Source organism: Trachypithecus francoisi, unplaced genomic scaffold (assembly GCF_009764315.1).
Source record: "Trachypithecus francoisi isolate TF-2019V2 unplaced genomic scaffold, Tfra_2.0 Lachesis_group0, whole genome shotgun sequence".
Taxonomy (NCBI): Eukaryota; Metazoa; Chordata; class Mammalia; order Primates; family Cercopithecidae; genus Trachypithecus; species Trachypithecus francoisi.
The window spans coordinates 119,178,566-119,198,917 of NW_022681453.1; the positions used below are offsets into that span (position 1 = coordinate 119,178,566).

At 40.6% G+C, this 20,352-nt stretch overlaps 1 protein-coding gene across 2 annotated transcripts; it reads right to left on the reverse strand.

Annotated features, from left to right (window-relative positions):
* Positions 1-722: 722 nt before the first annotated feature.
* TNFSF10 (TNF superfamily member 10) lies at positions 723-18,867 on the reverse strand. Of its 2 annotated transcripts, XM_033211720.1 has the most exons (5): positions 18,596-18,864; positions 10,531-10,668; positions 7,268-7,310; positions 4,538-4,642; positions 723-2,129 (listed from the first exon to the last, which is right to left on the reverse strand). In XM_033211720.1, exons 1-5 carry the CDS (start codon positions 18,725-18,727, stop codon positions 1,702-1,704), a joined length of 846 nt encoding a protein of 281 aa, XP_033067611.1. In that variant the 5' UTR covers positions 18,728-18,864; the 3' UTR covers positions 723-1,701. The 2 variants fall into 2 exon arrangements, with proteins under 2 accessions (XP_033067611.1, XP_033067612.1); XM_033211721.1 differs by lacking the exons at positions 4,538-4,642; positions 7,268-7,310 and having other exon boundaries at positions 18,596-18,867.
* Positions 18,868-20,352: the final 1,485 nt, after the last annotated feature.

Consider the following 20,352-nt stretch of genomic DNA (forward strand, 5'->3'; position numbering starts at 1 on the left):
GCAGGCACCCACCACCTCACCAGGCTAATTTTTTGTATTTTTAATAGAGTCGGGGTTTCACTGTGTTAGCCAGGATGGTCTTGATCTCCTGACCTCATGATCCACCTATCTCGGCCTCCCAAAGTGCTGGATTTACAGGCATGAACCACCGCGCCCGGCCCCAAATTTCCATCTTCTTACAAAAATGCCAGTGGGCCAGGCGCAGTGGCTCACACCTGTAATCCCAGCACTTTGGGAGGTGGAGGGGGGTGGATCACCTGAGGTCAGGAGTTCAAGACCAGCCTGGCCAAGATGGCAAAACCCCATCTCTACTAAAAATACAAAATTTAGCTGGGCATGACGGTGCACACCTGTAATTTCCAGGTACTCGGGAGGCTGAGGCAGGAAAATCGCTTGAACCTGGGAGGCAGAGTTTGCAGTGAACCAAGATTGTGCCATTGCACTCCAGCCTGGGTGACAGAGAGACTCCGTCTAAAAAAAATTAATAAAAATAAAAACAACAACAAAAAAGAATACCAGTCATATTGTATTAAGGGCCCATCCTTTTCCACTATGACCTTATCTTAAGTAGTTACATTCACAATGGCCCTATGTCCAAATAAGGTTATATTCTGAGGTACTGGTGAGTAGGACTTCAACATATCTTTCCTGAGGACACAGCACAACTCAACCCAAAACAAAAGTATTAGCCATAAATAAAAGAACTGATACATTTGATCATATTAAATTAAAAGTGAGAAATTTCTTTCTTCTGTAATATGTGTCAGATAAAAGATATGAAAAAAAGATTAGAAGTCTTTCCCCCATTTTTAGTAATCTTGATATTATGAAACAAGTGAGTACTAAAATAAAAACAACAATAAATGTGAGCACTGAAACAAACATGACACACTGTAATATAGAATTTTATTGAAAAAATAACATACATATACAATTTTTATTATTATTATTATTTTTTGAAACGAAGTCTTGCTCTGTCACCAGGCTGGAGTGCGGTGGCGTGATCTCACCTCACTGCAACCTCCGCCTCGCGGGTTCAAACGATTCTCCTGCCTTAGCCTCCCAGGTAACTGGGACTACAGGCATGCAGCAACACACCCAGCTAATTTTTGTACTTTTAGTAGAGATGGGGTTTCACCATGTTGGTCACTATGGTCTTGATCTCTTGACCTCGTGATCTGCCCACCTTGGGTTCTCAAAGTGTTGGGATTACAGGCGTGAGCCACTGCATCAGTCCAACCGTGATCTTTTAGTGGTGCCTCTTTTCTCTTTTGACTTAGGAATGTTGTCCCTTAAGGAAACCTGGAGGCTACTACTGCGATACACTACTTGAGAGATGGATTGTTGCTCTTTCTTCTACAATCTTTGCAAGGAGTAGATTATAAAGACAGAAGATGTTAACCATTGCATTAATGTTTGGAAGCTGAGAGTCTTCTAGATTTCTGCTAGCAAACTGATATGAGGTAGAGTCCTGAAAGATCTTTTGGCAGTTTCATTTTCTTGGGATGAGTGAGTCACTTTCAGAACAGTGTGTGTGGTAGAATGTTTTTGGTTGTGGCTGCTCTACTCAGATTGCATAGAGGCTTTTTGTTTTTTATTTGTTTGTTTGTTTTGGTCAGATTTGTTGAAACATCTTCATAGTGTATCATCCCGAAAACTGAATAGTCACTTTGAGGTTATTGCTTTTTCTTTCCAGGTCAGTTAGCCAACTAAAAAGGCCCCGAAAAAGCTGGCTTCATGGTCCATGTCTATCAAGTGCTCATTTGTTACAGAAACAAAAATTCTGTCATTTTCCTTAAGCTCAAATATTCCCCCTTGGTAGATGGAATAGAGTCCGTATTCTGCATCTTTAGACCAACAACTATTTCTAGCACTTTTCATCAGCAGTATAGGGTCAGGATAACTTGTGTATTTGTAAATATATTGGACCATTTGTTTGTCTTTCTTTGTGTTTTCTTTTATTTCCTCCTGAAATCGAAAGTATGTTTGGGAATAGATGTAGTAAAACCCCTTTTCTTGGATGACCAGTTCGCCATTCCTCAAGTGCAAGTTGCTCAGGAATGAATACCCACTCCTTGATGATTCCCAGGAATTTATTTTGCGGCCCAGAGCCTTTTCATTCTTGGAGTCTGTAGGAAATTTAGAGAGAAAGAGAGTTAACAGAAGGGAATTTGTAGCAAAGCAAGGAGCTTCTTTGTAGCTATGGCTAGCCTATATTTTTGTTGGGATTGCCAGGGATTTCAATCTAATATCAAACTTCTTCCTCCTTCAATCTTATGTGGATTATAAATTCGAGTCACATAGAAATTAGCAGGCTCCTGTATCATTGTGACATTGGGAACTGTTGGGAGTCCCTTGTCTTTTTATACGTTATCAGCTGCTTATGCCACATGTGTCACACTTAGAATGGTAGCACAGGGGATGGCCCACTTAGATAGCAATGGTTACTCCTGGGCAGAACTTCTGCCCTGAATCCGTTCCTCTCTTCTTGTGCTGGTGAACTTAAGTGGACAATCCAGAAGGAAACCTAAATAAACATATCTATTTCTTTAGGAAACCTAAACAAACGTATCTATTTCTTTAAGCCTATATCTCAGAAGTTCTTGCCATTCCTTTTGGACTCTTTGGGTCCTTCCTTGATCTTTCTCAGCTCTCCAGAGTCAAAGGCACATCCAAGCAGATGGTTTCTCTAGTCAAAAATAATAGAGGCACAAAGTTGGCAAAGGAGCCTAGATTTAAAGATTCTGAGATCCTTGAATCTTTCACACTCAAAGGTTTTGAATGAAAAATGAGCCTTCCAAAATGATATTCCTTAACACTTTTAGCCTATCTCCATGATTGGTGCAAAATTGGGCTTTTCCAGAGCGTAAACCAATTATATTTATTGATGAGTAGCAAGCAGTACCATCATAATAATCCCCTCACTTGTAGGCAGAACATGACAATCATTTATAAAACATAAGTCCAAAAATGTCAAGAAGGCAACTACCCAGAAGAAACTAAACCAACCAACCAACCCAAAACCCCCCAAACAACATTTTTATCTATTGAATGATGTCTGAAATATTTTTAGACAAATGTATGGGACAAAGCCTCTGATAAAAATAAAGGTGAGTATTTCTTGAGTATATACAATAGATCAGACATTTTGCATCATTTTGTGAGTTAAGATTTGTCTCAAGTTTGCATATGAAGAAACTGAAGCTTGACTGGGTTAAGTAATTTGCTCAAAACATGCATCTAGGTGAAGAGGAGCTGTGATTCCAACCTAGACATTTACACTGTAAGACCCATGGACAGAGGCCTGGTGCAGTGGCTCACGCCTGTAATTCCAGCACTTTGGGAGGCTGAGGGGGGGCAGATCAGCTGAGGTCAAGTCTGAGACCAGCCTGGTGTGGTGGTGCATGCTTGTAATCCCAGCTACTTGGGTAGGTGAGGCAGGAGAATCGCTTGAAACGGGGAGGCAAAGGTTGCAGTGAGCTGAGATGGCACCATTGCACTCCAGCCTGGGTGACAAAAGTGAAACTCCGTCTCAAAAAAACAAACAACAACAACAAAAAAACATGCACAGTATTACATAGCACCTTATCAGCATGTGTTCTGCCTAGATATAAATTAAATGTGACATATATGGTTAAACTATATGAAACTGACATTTGTGTAAGTAAAATATGGTCAAATATTGGCAATCTCCTATGGTTTAATTTAATATAAATGCCACTAGGAGAACCTAGTGATTCATAGTGATAGTAAATGAAACCTTTAAAGAGAAGGTAGATTTGATGGTGATCAAAGAAGAGAAGTGCAAAGGGATGGAAGAAGTAATCATAAGAGAGAAAGGCTGGGTGCGGTGGCTCACACCTGTAATCCCAGCACTTTGGGAGACCGAGGCAAGTGGACCACCTGAGGTGGGAAGTTTGAGACCAGCCTGACCAGCATGGAGAAATCCCACCTCTACTAAAAATACAAAATTAGCCAGGCGTGGTGGAGCATGCCTGCAATCCCAGCTACTTGGGAGGCTGAGGCAGGAGAATCGCTTGAACCCAGGAGGCAGAGGTTGCAGTGAGCCGAGATAGTGCCACTGCACTCCAGCCTGGGCAACAAGAATGAAACTCTGTCTAAAAAAAAGAAAAAGAAAGAAAGATGAAAGAAAGAAAAGAAAGAAAGAAAGGAAGACAGAAAGAAAAAGAGAAAGAAAGAAAGAAAGAAAGAGAAAGGAAGAAAGAAAGGAATAAATAAAAAAATAAATAAATAACTCCAAAGAAGGGAAAAAAAAAAAAAAAAAGGGATCCTGGCAACTGCAAAAACCCAATTCTCCCACTTTGTAATTTTCCTGAGGCCAGTTATGTCATGGCAGTAATTGAGCTATTTGTCTGTAATCTTGCATCTGAAAACAGTCAATCTGAGATCTGATTAATACTGAGCATTTTGTAGATAGCCATATAAACATTTCAGGTAAAATTATTTAAAAAATAAGTTACTTGGCACAATCCTTCCATTATTTTCCCTTAAGTCACTTATTTGTTGTTTTTCTTACTTGGAGAAGACAATGTGTTGCTTCTTCCTCTGGTCCCAGTTATGTGAGCTGCTACTCTCTGAGGACCTCTTTCTCTCACTAGGGGAGAAGTATTTTGTTGCTTTTCTAAAGGAGAAATGATAAAGAATCATCAACACTTGCCAAACTAGTTCTCAAATACATTGCTGTTCATAGGTGTTGTCAATCAGCCATTGTAAGCATACTGGGCTTCCAAAGTTGATTCCACGAGTTTTCATAAAAATAACATTTTGATATTATTGTGATCAACCTACCTCAGCTTATGATCAACTTGAAAAGTACTTTACACGGGAAGAATAAGCAGTAACATGGATTATAATTTATCAGTGTCTCACAGGTAAGGTCCAAAGAGAATACAACAAAGTGAAGATTCTATCCCTTTTCCAAAAATATAAAGCAATAACTGTAGACATGTAATAATGCTGCTGAGTTAAAGTGTGCAAATAACCACGTATTGGCAAATTTCCACCTTGAATTATATATGGAAATAAACAGAGTGGTACCAATTTTTGTCATCTCAATTTTCCTTTCTCTATGCTAACTACTGCAGATTCTAAAGCAGTAGCAATTATAACAATTGCCCTTAGATGCGGCAAACTGGTATCCAACAGTTATCCTGCAACCACCCTTCCACTCCAAAAAGAAAGAACAGGAATTGACATTCTGGTTATGATATTGAGTATACAAGCATATAAGTTGCGAATTCACTGGATCACAATAAACAAATAACATTTATTGATCACCATCCAAAGTATTTTGGAGTAGCCTTAAAGAAACAGAAATGTAGGCTGGGTGCGGTGGCTCATGCTTGTAATCCCAGCACTTTGGGAGGCTGAGGTGGGCGGATCGTGTCAGGAGATCGAGACCATCCTGGCTAACACGGTGCAACCCAGTCTCTACTGAAAATACAAAAAAATTAGCCAGGCGTGGTGGCGGGAGCCTATAGTCCCAGCTACTCAGGAGGCTGAGGCAGAAGAATGGTGTGAACCCAGGAGGCGGAGCTTGCAGTGAGCAGAGATTGCACCACTGCACTCCAGCGTGGGCGACAGAGCGAGACTCCATCAAAAAATAAAAATTAAAAAAAATGTTTAAAAAAATGGAAAAGAAATGTAACAAATGACTTTCGCTAAAAAATCAGTTCAAACTTCCCAAGAGTGTTTACTTTGGTTGTAAGATAAATTATATTCTTTCATCAAACAGACAGTGCGAGGGTAAGGCACTACACCCTAAAGGGCCACAAATATTAATCACTGACTTCACTGACCATGTCCTCAAGGGACTTACAGCCTTCTACAGAAAATATGAATTAGAAAGTGATAATTTGAAGGCCAAGATGGGTGGATCGCTTAGCCTCAGAGTTTGAAATTAGCCTGGGCAACATAGTGAAACCTTGTCTCTACAAAAAATAGAAAAATCAGCCAGGTGTATTGGCCTGTGCCTATAGCCCTACTATTCGGGATGCTGAGGTGGGAGGATTGCTTGAGGCCAGGAAGTTGAGGCTGCAGTGAGCCACGATCGCACCACTGCGCTCCAGCCTGGGCAACAGATTTGTTACGGTCATTTCAAGCATATGGATAGGAAAGCCTAGATTTGAAAGCAAAATTTTAAAAGAGGAAATTTTCTACTGGTTATATTAAACACCTGCCAGAAAAGAAACTTGCAAATATGTATATTGAGGTACTATGGATATATCTTAGTATACAGAGTAGTGTTTCACCTTACTGAGATGAATAACAAAGAATTTTATTCTTCCAACACTGAAAACAGTACATGCATCTATCTGCTGTAGACCATTAATCTGATATGAATCATCTGAACAGGTGGAGTGTTCAACATTCTGACTACTGCTTTCATCTTTGGAGAAATGATAAGAAAGAAGGCTTAGACCCCAGGACCAGATTCTGTCCTTTATATTTAAGAAAACATATTTAATAAAGGAAAAAGGGGGTGCCAAGTGATGAAGAAGTTTATTGCATTGGAAAAGAATAACATTTAAAAAATAACTGAAAGGAAATGAACAAGGTACGTGTGATAAAAATAACAGAGTGCAGGGAATTTACTTAGAAAGGTGTCCACAGAAGCCCTCTCGGAAGAGGTGACAATTACATGAGCTGTGAAGGATGAGGGAGTGTCAGATGGAAGGCTAAAGAAGCCAGCCTGGGCAATAGTACTGAACAGAGAAGTGGGTCGAGAGAAGGCTGCTGACCGTGAACAAGAGGGTGGTGTGGCATGAAGACCACAGGATAAGGATCGTGGATGGGTAGAAAGATTGTTGGGAAAGGATGATGGAGGAGGAGGCTTTCATAAAGAAAGACCTGGAACCCAGTGGTGGCCTGAAACAAAGAAGGGTAACTTTAAGGGACTTCATTTATTTCTGTCAATTTCCCAGAAATGATTTAAGATGGCTTGTTTGTAACACATTAGAAGGTAGAAACAAATAAGTGAAGAAATTAAGGAGAAAGGAAAATTCATGGGGCAGAATAAAATTAAGCTGAAATAAAGTTCTGACCATAGGTGGGCCACAGATTTGGTTCTGAGCTTCCTAGCTGCCAATGTAAAGAGGGAAATAGAATCGACAAGTAGCTTGAGATACAGAGCAGCAGATCAGAGGATGGATGAGTGGAAGAGAACAGAGAGGAGAATGGAGAACTATTCACCACCTGTCATGAAGACGATCGTAAAAAATTAAAATAACAACAAAAAAGATAGTACCTTGAACTGTAGAAATGGTTTCTTCAGAGGTTCTCAAAATCATCTGCAAATATTATTGAATAAAGCTTGTTAATTTCCCTAAAAATTTAAACTGACAATAGAATGCCTATGGATCTTCTTGCTGATGTCTAACAGGAAATTTCTACATGCATTATCAATCTAGGAAGCTTTCAGTTGGTCAAGCATAGGGTCTGTAAGGGGTGGTGTGGGAGCTGGGATGAATATTGAGATAACTGTCCCCACACAGTAATCAAGAGATGGTCCTCTGCCTGGGAAGGTTCTGTTGCTGGATGAAGTCTTGGAAAGATCACATCTGGAGCAGTACAGGAGGAAGAAATCATCTGCCATGTGAGTTCAGCCAAATGTGGCTGATAGGTGGTGGCAGCCATGTCACGTCACTTTCTGTGTGTGGGGTGTATGTGCACCTTCATGATGTATGTGTATAAGTGCACTGGGTAACAGAGTCCAGAGGCTTAAAATTATTGGACAGACCCAATCCTCAAGACGTAGGGCACACTTCCTCTCTCTCAGGATGCCCACAGACATACATAGCCTATCAAGGTATAACCCGACAACACCGTGTCATTCTTTCACTTCTGAGAATGTGGCTGAGCCATTCTCAACATAAAGATATTTTACCACCTTGCCATATATTTGCTAAATATCTAGTAACCTCCCCCTCCCTTTGTACTAACCAATGGGGAAAACCAGTAAGAAAGAGTGAAAATCAAACCTTTCTGTTAACTGGGAAGATCCTGACTTGGCTCATCCATGGATTCTGAATTCAGCTCTGTCCCTCCTGCCACCTTCTCCCATCACTGCCCTCTTTCCCAGTCACTCTAGTTAATGTTGCAACTGTCAGAAACTTGTGTTCTCTGTACTCCCAACCCCAAAGCAGAAGCTCTCTGCTTCTCCCTCCACCTCAAGCCCTGATGCCAGATAATGGGGGCAGGGCTGGTGGTGGTGGAGTGACTGTAATCAGTTCTCTGGTCACTGACATACAGGAAGGGAAAGTGAGAGAAAACCACGGCATTCTCTCTTATCTCTCTCTCTCTCATTTCTCTCTGTGTGTCTCTCTTTCCCACTCCTATTCTCTCTTTCTCTTATTCTGCAACAGAAAGGAAGGAAAGAAGGGGAAGCAGCGGGAGAAAGAAAAGGGTCTTTCCTACAATGTGGGAGGCAAACTAAAAAGAGTGACTAGAAGCATGGCCAGATGTCCTGCATTCAAATGTTTCAGTTACTGGCTCTGTGAGACTGCCCAAGCTATTTAACTGATCTAAACTTCAATTTATTCATCTATTTTAAAAATATATTTAAGAGGATAATAATGACTTATTATTCAGAGCTGTCATGATGATTAAATGAGATAATGGGCATAGGATATTTACTGGAATAAGTCCGTTCAACTAATGTGCCTGAAAAAAAAAAAGAGAATTATTTTTCCCACTTTCTCACCTATTCCCTCTGTGTTCTCTCCCAGCTTCTCGCTATTCTAGTTGGCAGCAGGATGTGAGAATGGGAGGGAGAATGGCAGGAATAACAGGAAAAAGAAATGTCCTCACTATTTCTCTTATCTCCCCACTCCCTGTCGACAGCACCCAGCCCTCTCCTCTGTCTCCAGATTTCTACCGTAGTTCTGAGTCGCTCTCCCCTGCTGGACAATTGCACTTCCATCCTCCCCAAACCCCTATCTCAGGAACTTGGGAGTTTCATTTCTCAGCTTCCTCAAGACCCTTCTCCAGCCCAGGCTTTTCCTAGTCTCCTGGTCCTTGCCCCCTGAGCACTCGCTGTCATTTGCAGTGGTGGAATCACAGCTGCTTCCACATAGCTTGTGTGGACCCTGCCTGGGGCCACGCTGCCAGGGCAGCCACAGAGCAGCTATGTTTCTAGGATTCCTAGGAAGAAATCTAGTTCCATTTCCCATAGAAATAGCATCTTACGTATGTCAGGGCTCTACTGTGAAAACAGTTCAGGATTATAAACTTGATCCCCAACCACCAATATAACAGTATTTATATGGAGAAACAGATGCAGAGCACCAAACAATGGACTTACAAACATGTGTAAAACACGTTCTCCTCCTACCCTGGGGATTCCCCCAGTTAACATCTTTAAACAATGGCGGTGTATGTGGTACTTCATAGTTTACAGAGTATTTTTATAGTCATGTTCTCATCTCCTATTTTTACATAGGCAGAAGCAATTTATTACTTTATTTATTTATTTATCTATCTATTTATTTATTTATTTATTTTGGTTTTTGAGGTAGAGTCACGCTCCGTTGCCCAGGCTGGAGTGCAGTGGCACAATCTCAGCCCACTGCAACCTCTGCCTCTTGGGTTCAAGCAATTCTCCTGTCTTAGCCTCCCAAGTAGCTGGGAGTACAGGCACACACCACCACACTTTGCTAATTTTTGTATTTTTAGTAGAGACGGGATTTCACCATGTTGGCTAGGCTGGTCTTCAACTCCTAACCTCAGGTGATCTGCCTGCCTCAGCCTTCCGAAGTGTTGGGATTATAGGCATGAGCCACGACACCCGGCCGCAAATATTATTAAATGCCATTTTACAAAGAAAGAAGAGCCTAAGAGAAGAAACTTGATTTGATCTGTCACTCTGCCACATTTAGTAAAATAAACCGTTAACTAACATGTCTCTGCTGGAGGTCCTGCTTAAGCAACTTCCATAAACAGATACTTTTTGTAATTTGTTATTTATTGGCTGTAAATTAAGAAAAAACCACCTTCAAATTCTCAGAGTATCTCTTTCTTCCCTTCCCTTCCTTTCCTCTTTCTTCCCTCTTACTTTCCTCTTTCTTCATCTCTACATGCATACAAAAATAAATATTTGATTCCAGACATCGGCAATGTGGGAAGAATATAAAACATCATTATTTGATCTCCTTTATCTTTTGAATGAAAAAAAATCTCACACATTCTTTATGACTTTGTGACCTTCTCTTCATTACCCTGTGTGTGCCTCAGTTTCCATAATGTGAGATCAAAAGATTAGACTAGATGTGGAGTCTGTCTGGGGCAGAGGAATGAACTCTAGATCAGGAGTCGGCCAGGCCCTGCGTTTTGGTGCTATGCCCCATTTTCCTAGTTCTATGAATTTGGGGGAAATTACTTAAATACTCCGGGCCTAAGTTTTCTTATTTGTAAAATGCAGAGTCTAGGCTTGATTATCTTAAAGATTCCTTCACTTTAAAGAATTCTTCTGGCCTTATCTGCCTACTGGTGAGGTCTGGTGAGATTACATACCTTTCTAACAAGTTGACGGAGTTGCCACTTGACTTGCCAGCAGGGGCTCTTCATACTCTCTTCGTCATTGGGATCCCAAGAACTGTCATCTTCTTTCAAGAAACAAGCAATGCCACTTTTAGAGTACTTGTCCTGCATCTGGGTTGAGATAGAATATAACACAATATTTTGCATAAGTGCTTTTTATTTTTGCTCATTTGGAAGTTAAGACAACAGAAACTAATAGCAGACTTAGAGAAGTTTTGGTACATTGAGTAAGTTCCTGTTTGAAATAAGAGTAAGCATGCTCTCCTTTGTCCTTAAAAAAAAAAAAAGAGAGAAAGAGAATAAAAGTAAGCAGCTGGATATGGTGGAAAGGATGCAGGTGTGGGTCAGGCATCTGGAGTCACAGTGTCCTTCCCTGCCTCCCTTACTAAACAGCTGTGCTTTTCTTGACAAGTTGCTTCCATTCTCCTGTGTCTGTTCATTAGTTTTGAGCCGGTTCACTATAGTGATTCTGAGGTCTCTTCCAGCTCTGCCACGGTATGTATCCCATTTTGAAGCTGGAAACCTACAAGGTTGGTAGTGTAGTCAGTTTAAATTTTAGGATCCTAAATAAAAAACAGCCAAATCATTTGGGAGGGGGTCATGTTCTGTTTCTTGATCTGAGCTGTGGCTAGCTAAGTAGATTCTAGTTACTGATTTGATTTCTACTCCTCTGGATGGCAGAATCTGGACCATGTTGCCGCTAGAAATCTGAACGCTGTTTCATTAAATGTTTACACTAACTAGGGATTTATTGGCAGAGACTTCTTTAAACACTCTTTGAAGGTTTTCTCCCTGTTTCTGATTGAAAGTAAACAATGGCAATAGCCAGATCATTGTCAACAAACTCCTCACTCTCATCAACAAATCCTTGCTTGATGTTATAAGCACACACAAACACACACACCCCAAACCACCCAGAACTCTTCAGGCTGATCATTGTTTAATCAAGAAATACAGGAAACAGAAGGTCCAAACAAAGCCAGAAGGATTTTCTCTTCTGTTTTGTTTTGTTTTAACAAGTAGGATAGAAGAGATGTTATTTCCCTGAAAAAATCTGCTGAATTGACTCTACCTGGGGAAATAAATGAGAAAATGGCAATTTTAATCTGTTATTTGAACTAAGGTACTGCAAAGCTTGAAGGGAGGATCAAATTGAATGATGATTCACTCCTTTCTATGGAAAGACCATCTCATTTTAAATCAGAGTATCTGAACTGTTCATGAGCGGTCCTAGCCAGAATCACACAGTTCTGTACTCAGCCATGTAACCCTTGGACATCTGGCCAAGGTCCCTCAAATGCAAAGGTGCAAACTTGAGTTAATAAATTTCTTCCACACACCCTGTCATAGATCATTCATTTACTTTTAAACAAATGTTTATTTTCTTTCTTCCTCTTTTAAGCAACAAGAGAAAAACATTCCCGTAGTATATGTAGTTGGAGGTGAAGCTGGGGCTGCCCGAGTTGAGACATGACTGGCCATGGACTTAGGTACATTTCCTTGCCCCTGCCTGCCCCACCTGTAGACATCTAGCTGCAACGCCAATTGACTTGGGAGATGCAAAACCTTTCCAAGGAAGGCACCCAGTCACATGTGACTCAGTAGTATGAAAGCATGTCTAGCAAACTGTGGGAAAGGATCGTGAAGGAAGAGACGAGAAACTGGGATCAGCTACAAGGCCCGAGGGTAGTTCCAGGAAGAGCGAACTTTCCCTGGACACTGTCCCAGTTCACCCAGTATGAGAGGACTCTGGCCAAGCTTCGGTTTGATTACACTGAACAAGCAGGCTCACAAGTCTCTCTAACTTGTTGGGGCAAAAAGGTGTGCATGACACAGAAAGGAGGGAGAAGTATGCCTTTTTACTTCACATCAGCTGTAAGCTCTCTCAGCAGGAAATGGCTGAAGATGGGAGGCTCCAGCCATGAGGGGCAAGATGCAGAGTTGACAGCTGCCTGTGATCAGGCAGTAATGGCAGCAGGCAACAACTTGTCAACTGAGGTGGAATTTGACATGGATGGTGGTAGTGGAGCTTGAGCCACAGGACACTTTAGTACCAATTGCTGGCTACAGCCTGTGATCCCTTTTGGTATTTTCCGGAAATACTTTCAGGAGGAGGTGGGGGGAACCTGGAAAATTGAGTAAGGTCCTGGGTATAAGTGGATGGGAGGTTGACAAGCTAATGTAGCTACATTATTACCCAGGAGTTTATAAAGCCTGGATACATTCAGGATACACAGGCAAGCTGGGAAGCATGGAAAAGTAAAGAACAATTTTCTAAAAGAAAAAAAAAACCCTCCCAAAACTAAATAAGTAAATCACAAAAACAAACAAACAAAAACCTGAAACAACCACCAATGGCAGCTATATTCCCACCTCCTAGTTAACCTTTGGATGATCTCTCTTGTTTACAGGGGTGAGATCACACTATGTGTGTGCATAATTTTCAGTATGGTTGTTTTCTCATAAGGGTATATAAAAATGTTGTGTTCTTTAAATCTGTATGAAAATTACATATGGATAGCATGGATATTTTTATGACATTCTCTGTAGAAAATTTGTAAAATATAGAAAAATAAAAAGGAAAAAAAGCTCTCATAATCATACCATCTAGAGATCACATTGTCATTTTAGTGTTTCTCTTTCTAGACCTTTTTATGCATAAATACTGTTTTCTGAACAATAGAAACCCAGAGAGGAAGCCTCAATCACCCTCTCCACCCTCACATGGTTCCTGCATCATGAATTTTGGTAGTTTCTTCTATAAAACTTGGCCAATGCTGGTGACTAGACACATGGTGGGTTGATGTGGGGTGCTGTGGTTATTCCAAGAATGATAATTAAGACGATATGTCTCCCCCCGCCTCCTCCCATCCTTTCCACTTCAAAGTATGAGTTTCCTGCAGCATATCACAGGCTGAGGCTGTATTCTCTAACTAACCACACCTGGGCACTGGGGGCGGAAGGTAGCGTGTGGGGGTTATTTTCATTTGCGTGCCTCTGAAAAGAAAGCTCTTGCACTGGGTGCCTGTTCTTCAGCTCCAGAAGCCCTTGGTTCTGAAAAGTGGATTTCCATGGTGACTGTTCTTGGTGCTGTTACAAACATGGTGGTTGTCTAGGCCAGGGTCAACCAGTCCTTGATGGGGCTTGAGGTCAGTAGGGTAGACTCAGCAAGGTAGACTTCAAGATGGCAGCACTGACCCTCTCTGCTGCCCAGACATTAGTCTCTGGCAATCATTTTCTGCAAACTGCAAATAGCATAAAGGATCATTTATGGAGATCTGTGGAGAGGAATCCCTTCTCCTTTTTCCTTCCCATCTATGATGCCACAGTGATAGGCCATTCCCTTATCATAAAACCTTCTCAGAGGGACACAGACTTTGGGGGCTCAGCCCATATTTGTTGTTCATGTTTGCTGGTCTACAGGCTTATTTGTGAAGATCCAATCCAATGTTATGAAGCCTTCCTTAACCCTTACACCCTATAATCCTTGCAGACTGTATCTTCTGCAAAATTTCACCAGCCAAAGTGGAGCCTGTATTCAGTTTTAAGAAATTAATACTTATGTTGAATATACTTTTCCAAAGTCTACACAGAAGATTGAAATATATTTTCCCTTTGGAAAATTTCTGATGAAGAAAGTGACACCTTCAGGAGACTTTTCAGCAGTAATTACAATGCTACTATAAAAATAGCATTGTAATGTATTGAAAAAAGTGTATTGTAAAAAAAAGTAGGTGTTTCAATTTATTGAGTACCTCCTTCATGCCTGGGTTCAAAATTAGGCTTTGCCTTTTACTAGTTTTGTAATCTTGAACAAATCTCTTAACTTCACCTCAGCCTTAGTTTGTTCATCTATAATATGGGGTAATTATACTTACGTTATAGAATTGTTATGAGAATTGAAATCAGGCAATACTTTTCAAAGTTCCTGGTACACAGTAATTGCTCAATATCTGTAATTCTCCTAGCTTTCTTGTACTCTCAATGAATTCTTCTGCATGCCTAATGTACATGTATTCATATGTCAAAATGCAATTAGGAAAAATGTGTGCAAGTGGGAAAATCTTAAGCCTTATATGAAATTTCCATTTTTATAGTAGAATTGAAAAAGAAATTTGATTTTATATATATACAGACAATTGCATGAGTCAGTTGAGTAAATAACTGGTTGATTCAATCTTAAAATTAGTCCAACTTGCAATGTGAGCAAATTGATGGAGCTACTTGTGTATGCTTTACTCTGTTTATGCTGTAAAGTTAAGAAAGTTTAGGAAATTCTGGCTCCAAATTGGTGCCAGTCCCTCGTGTAGACTTAAAGCTAAATGTATGACTATAGTTTCATGAATTTTTTTTTTGTTACAAAAGAAATTCTTTTCTAAATGTGCCTACAATAAACCTGACTTTGCTGGTCATCTAATGGTAGCCATAATTTTCATAATTACTTGCAAATAAAACAAGAGTCTGCCTCATCCATTTCCAAAAGAAAAATTTCTGACTGATTGAGATAACCAAACTTACACTCCACAGGATATGCAAACTAGCAAATAGTTACCACTCTATGTCTTTTGCACAATTTCTACTTTTCTGAGATCCTTAGTCTTTCATTTCCTAGTCAGCTGACAGAGTTGGTGCTACAGGATGGACTGTGCAAGCACTGTACATTACAAGGTGCACATAGGTTAACCCTGTGGACATCCCACTATGGAGGGAAGAGCCTACAGACCTGGGTGCTAGTCACCCCAGCACTGCCTCCAAAGCCTTGTCTGAACGTGAGTACACTATTTGTTGTCTTCTCATCTGTAAAAATGTAGTTGTGGTGGTGGGGGTAGGATTCCTTGTAGCTCATGATTCTCTACTACTTAATATACAATGAATTAAAATATATATTAGAAGTCCAAAACTGAGTTGGTTTATTTTCAGCAATTTTGGAGTCATAGTACCAGGGATTTTCATCGAGAAAATAATAAATTAAAGTGACACTAAGTGTTTGTTTGTTTTTTCTGTCAAAGATACCTCAATTTGGACACGGACTATCCATAGGCAGAGACCGGCAGTTTGCTTTTCAATTGTTTTATCATGAACAGCTGTGTCTATTTGATAACTTCTTTATTATGGATTTTACCCATGACATGCCTGTGCCCCAGGAATAGGCAGAATGCCAGTCCTTTGTATTCTCACTTATTGTCAACACAGGAATGCCTCATACCTAAAAGCAAAACATTTCAAAGTTGTGAAAGTTCACCAGGACTAGCTACATCTGGAAAACAAAACGGGAGTGCTCAGTGATTTAGAGCCTGGCTTTGGGTTGAGCTTGACTCTGCCCTTGTTGCCTGCATATTCGTGGTGCCTACCGCATTTGCAAAGGCTGTTCATTCATTCAAAAAGTATTTAGTGAACCACAAGTATTAGTATTAGTGGTTACTTGGGAACCACATGCTAGACCCAGAGTTATACCAGTGAACAGAAGCAGACACAACTCTGATACAGCTACCTTAACCCTCAAGAATTCATGAGTCAAGAAGTGTAATTCCAACCCGGAACAACAAAGCAGGGAAGATGGCTACAGTAACCAAAACAGCATGCTACTGGTACCAAAACAGATATACAGACCAATGGAACAGAACAGAGGCCTCAGAAATAAACCACACATCTACAACCACCTGATCTTTGACAAACCTGACAAAAACAAGCAATGGGGAAAGGATTCCCTATTTAATAAATGGTGCTGGGAAAACTGGCTAGCCATATGCAGAAAACAGAAACTGGGCCCCTTCCTTACAGCTTCTACAATAATTTATTCAAGATGGATTAAAGACGTAAAACCTAAAACCATAAAAACCCCAGAAGAAAACCTAGGCAATACCATTCAAGACACAGGCATGGGCAAAAACTTCATGACTAAAACACCAAAAGGAATTGCACAGAAGTCAAAATTGACAAATAGAATCTAACTAAACTAAAGGGCTTCTGCACAGCAGAAGAAACTATCATCAGAGTGAACAGGCAACCTACGGAATTGGAGAAAATTTTTGCAATCTACCCATCTGACAAAGGTCTAATATGCAGAATACACAAGGAATTTGTTTCTTGTAAAACAAATTGACAAGAAAAAAAAAAACAAACAACCACATCAAAAAGTGGGCAAAAGATATGAACAGATACTTCTCCAAAAAAGACGTTTATGCAGCCAACAAACATATGAAAAAAAGCTCATCATCACTGGTCATTCGAGAAATGCAAATCAAAATCACAATGAGATACCATCTTACTCCAGTTAGAATGGTGGTTATTAAAAAGTCAGGAAGCAACAGATGCTGGAAGGATGTGGAGAAACAGGAATGCTTTTACACCATTGGTGGGAGAATAAATTAGTTCAACCATTGTGGAAGACAGTATGGCAATTCCTCAAGGATCTAGAACCAGAAATACCATTCAACCCAGCAATCCCATTACAGGGTATATACCCAAAGGGTTATAAATCATTCTGCTATAGAGACACATGCACACATATGCTTATTGCAGCACCATTTACAATAGCAAAGACTTGGAATCAACCCAAATGCTCATCAGTGATAAACTGGATAAAGAATATGTGGCACATATACACATACTACATATACATATACTACATAGTATGGAATACTATGCAGCCATAAAAAAGAATGAGATCATGTCCTTTGCAGAGACACGGATGAAGCTGGAAACTATCATTCTCAGCAAATTAACACAGGAACAGAAAACCAAACACTGCATGTTCTCACTTATAATGAACAATGAGAACACATGGACACAGGGAGGGGAACATCACACACTGGGGCTTGCCAGGGGGTGAGTGGCAAGGGGAGGGAGAGCATTAGGACAAATACCTAATGAATGTGGGGCTTTCAACCTAGGTGATGGGTTGATGGGTGCAGCAAACCATCATGGCACATGTATACCTATGTGACAAACCTGCACGTTCTGCACATGTATCCCAGAACTTAAAGTAAAATAAAAAAACTAAAAAATAAAGAAATCTGTTTGCCAGAATTCACAAAGAACAATAGATCTCATGTGAGTTACGAACCTGAACTTCATCCTGCTGTGTGCTATTGGATAAAGATTCTAAGAGCAACCTTACAGATTTTTTCGACAGGAAGTATCACAGTAACAAGGCCCTGTTTAAAGGCTGTTGCTACTGCTGTGGAGCAGATTTACCCATTTGTGTTTGAAAGCAGGAAAGAAATGTTATCATTCACCACTTAATCGGTTAGAATCTCTAACTGAGCACCTTTTAAAACCTGCTGCACTTTGGACTCAAAAGGAAAACTGGACCAACGGTAATTGAGGAAACAGACTCTTTTATTTATTCATGGCTGCCGTGTAAGCTTCAGTCCCTGTGGATTGTATTCCAAACCTTGCTGTAACATAGAAAAGGAAGTTTACAAGACATGCCATTGCTGCTTTTACAAAAGGACATTCTATTTATTTTCGCAGTAATTCTCATGTCCCCATAAGCAGAGCTGTCACAGTGTGCGCTACCTTAGGTTGTTTTATTGTTGTCATTGTTATTTTTTTCCATTTTGAGCTAATGTGTTTTATTTGTGAATAGTCTTTTACATTTTTGTATGCTGAATATGGGCACCAAAGAACCTGTAAAAGTTATCTTTTTCAATTGAATGTGCACAAATAAAAGTTTGGAAAAGAAAAACAAAAGAACTATAAAGCATTTAGCAGAAAGCTTTCATGAACAGTTGCAATGGCTAATATTATAAAATACGCATACTTTTAAAAACAAAAAATCTCTCAGGAGTTTTGTTGCCCACATCTGCTAGTAACTAGTGGAGCCAGTTCTGTCACTGCACTTAGTTTACACAATTTCTTGAACTTACACTTTTGCGAGGACCTCAGTGATTATGCAATTTAGCAGTTAGAGTGTACCCACTGAGAAAGGAAGCAGTAAGTCTTCAGAGAGGAGCAAGCTGACATGCAAAGGAGGAGCAGGTAACCAGACAGTTGCTAAGCGCCCCCGAGACCGAGTGCACTGTCCTGCACTGACCTGCTTCAGCTCGTTGGTGAAGTACACGTAAGTTACAGCCGCACAGAGAGACTGCAGGAGCACTGTGAAGATCAGGATCAGCACGCAGGTCTGCCCCGGGCTGGGTCCCCCCTGGGCCTCCATCATAGCCATGATCCTGTCAGAGTCTGACTGCTGTAAGTCAGCCAGGCAGCCGGTCACTGAAGCCCTTCCTTCTCTATTATTTTACAGTCAGTGAGGAAATGAATGCGGATGAGTTGTTTTTCTGGGTTCTGTGGCCTTGGCCCCACCCACATCTATTGAACCTCCATCTGTCCCTCCCCTTTCCTACCGCCCAGTGACAACTCTTGTCTCAAAGTAGTTGTTGGAAAGGAGGGAAATTGAAAGAAGCTCCTCTCCTTGCCCTCAGGACCCATGCACCCCTTCTCTGCACTCACCTCAAGCCCATTTCTCTCTTCTCTTTCTTGCTCTCCTTTTTATAATGTCCTCAGCCGAAGAGGGAAGTGATTTTCTTTGCTTTTCCCCAACATATCCTCATTCTACCACAGAGCTCTAAACCTCATGGCCTGGCTGTCATAGGCACAAGGCCTATTTTCTAAATTATAAGATAATTTTTATGACCTGAAACTTCCATATCTGGTTTTTCTCATGCTACTGTGAGGTGTGGGGAGACGGCAGGGTGGGAGTGGATAAAGGAAAATAGAAATACTATCTCATAGCAATAGTCTTGCTACATAACTCCATCTTGAATGTCAGAATCTAAATATTGACTTCTTCTTCCTCTTTGTAAACCTTCAGACACAAATTCTAATCTCCTTCTCAGATCTCCACCCCCACCAAGACAATATGCCTGTGTATTAGGCTGGACAGGTAGGAAGTAGTTGACACACTCAGAAAGGCAAAGGAAAAAAACATGTGGATGTTTTCCAAGATATTAACCCCATCACAGTGTCTCACTGTCACTATCCTTTTACAGATTAGGAAAAGAAGTTACAGGGAATTAATTACCTTCAGATTCAGGACCCAGCCCCACATCTCCCCACTATCAGATGTCATATGCTGGCCCGGCTGTATGTTGTCTCTATATCTTGTTCAGTCTTTCTTTCTTTCTTTTCTTTTCTTTCTTTCTTTCTTTCTTTCTTTCTTTCTTTCTTTCTTTCTTTCTTTCTTTCTTTCTTTCTTTCTTTCTTCCTTTTTCTTTTTCTCTCTTTCTCTCTCTCTTCTTTTTTTTTGGACAGAATCTCACTTTATTGCCCAGACTGGAGTGCAGTGGTGCAATGGCAAGATCTCGGCCCACCACAACCTCCACCTCCCATATTCAAGCAATTCTCCTGCCTCAGCCTCCCACGTAGCTGGGATTACAGGTGCATGTCATCATGCCTAGCTAATTTTTTTTTTTTTTTGTATTTTTAGTAGAGATGGGGTTTTACCATGTTGGCCAGGTTGGTCACAAACTCCTGACCTCAAGTGATTCTCTTGCTTCAGCCTCCCAAAGTGCTGGGATTACAGGCATGAGCCACTGTATCAGGCCATTGTTTAGTTATTCCATCTTGACCCACTGAATCAGAGTTTCTGGCAGTGGACTTAGGAACCTACATTTTTCAGCAAGTACTCCAAGAGAGTCTTTGAAACCTACAGTTAGGACCCTTGATCTAGAGTTACATTCCTGAGTTCATTCAGGCTCCGCTGGTCACCATCGCTTCTTGCCCTTGCCTTCTAGCTGTAGGTGAGTCAACTGTCGACATTTAAGAAAATATTTTCAAATCTTAAATTTGCCT

Bases quoted from the DNA above. Each gene is read 5' to 3' on its own strand.
- TNFSF10 (XM_033211720.1), bottom strand. From the start codon at position 18,727: ATGGCTATGATGGAGGCCCAGGGGGGACCCAGCCCGGGGCAGACCTGC. The intron at 7,311-10,530 runs GTATGTAATCTC...TAATATTTGCAG, and splicing joins TCCGTCAACTTGTTAGAAAG to ATGATTTTGAGAACCTCTGA. The intron at 2,130-4,537 runs GTAAGAAAAACA...AATTTCCTACAG, and splicing joins CAACACATTGTCTTCTCCAA to ACTCCAAGAATGAAAAGGCT.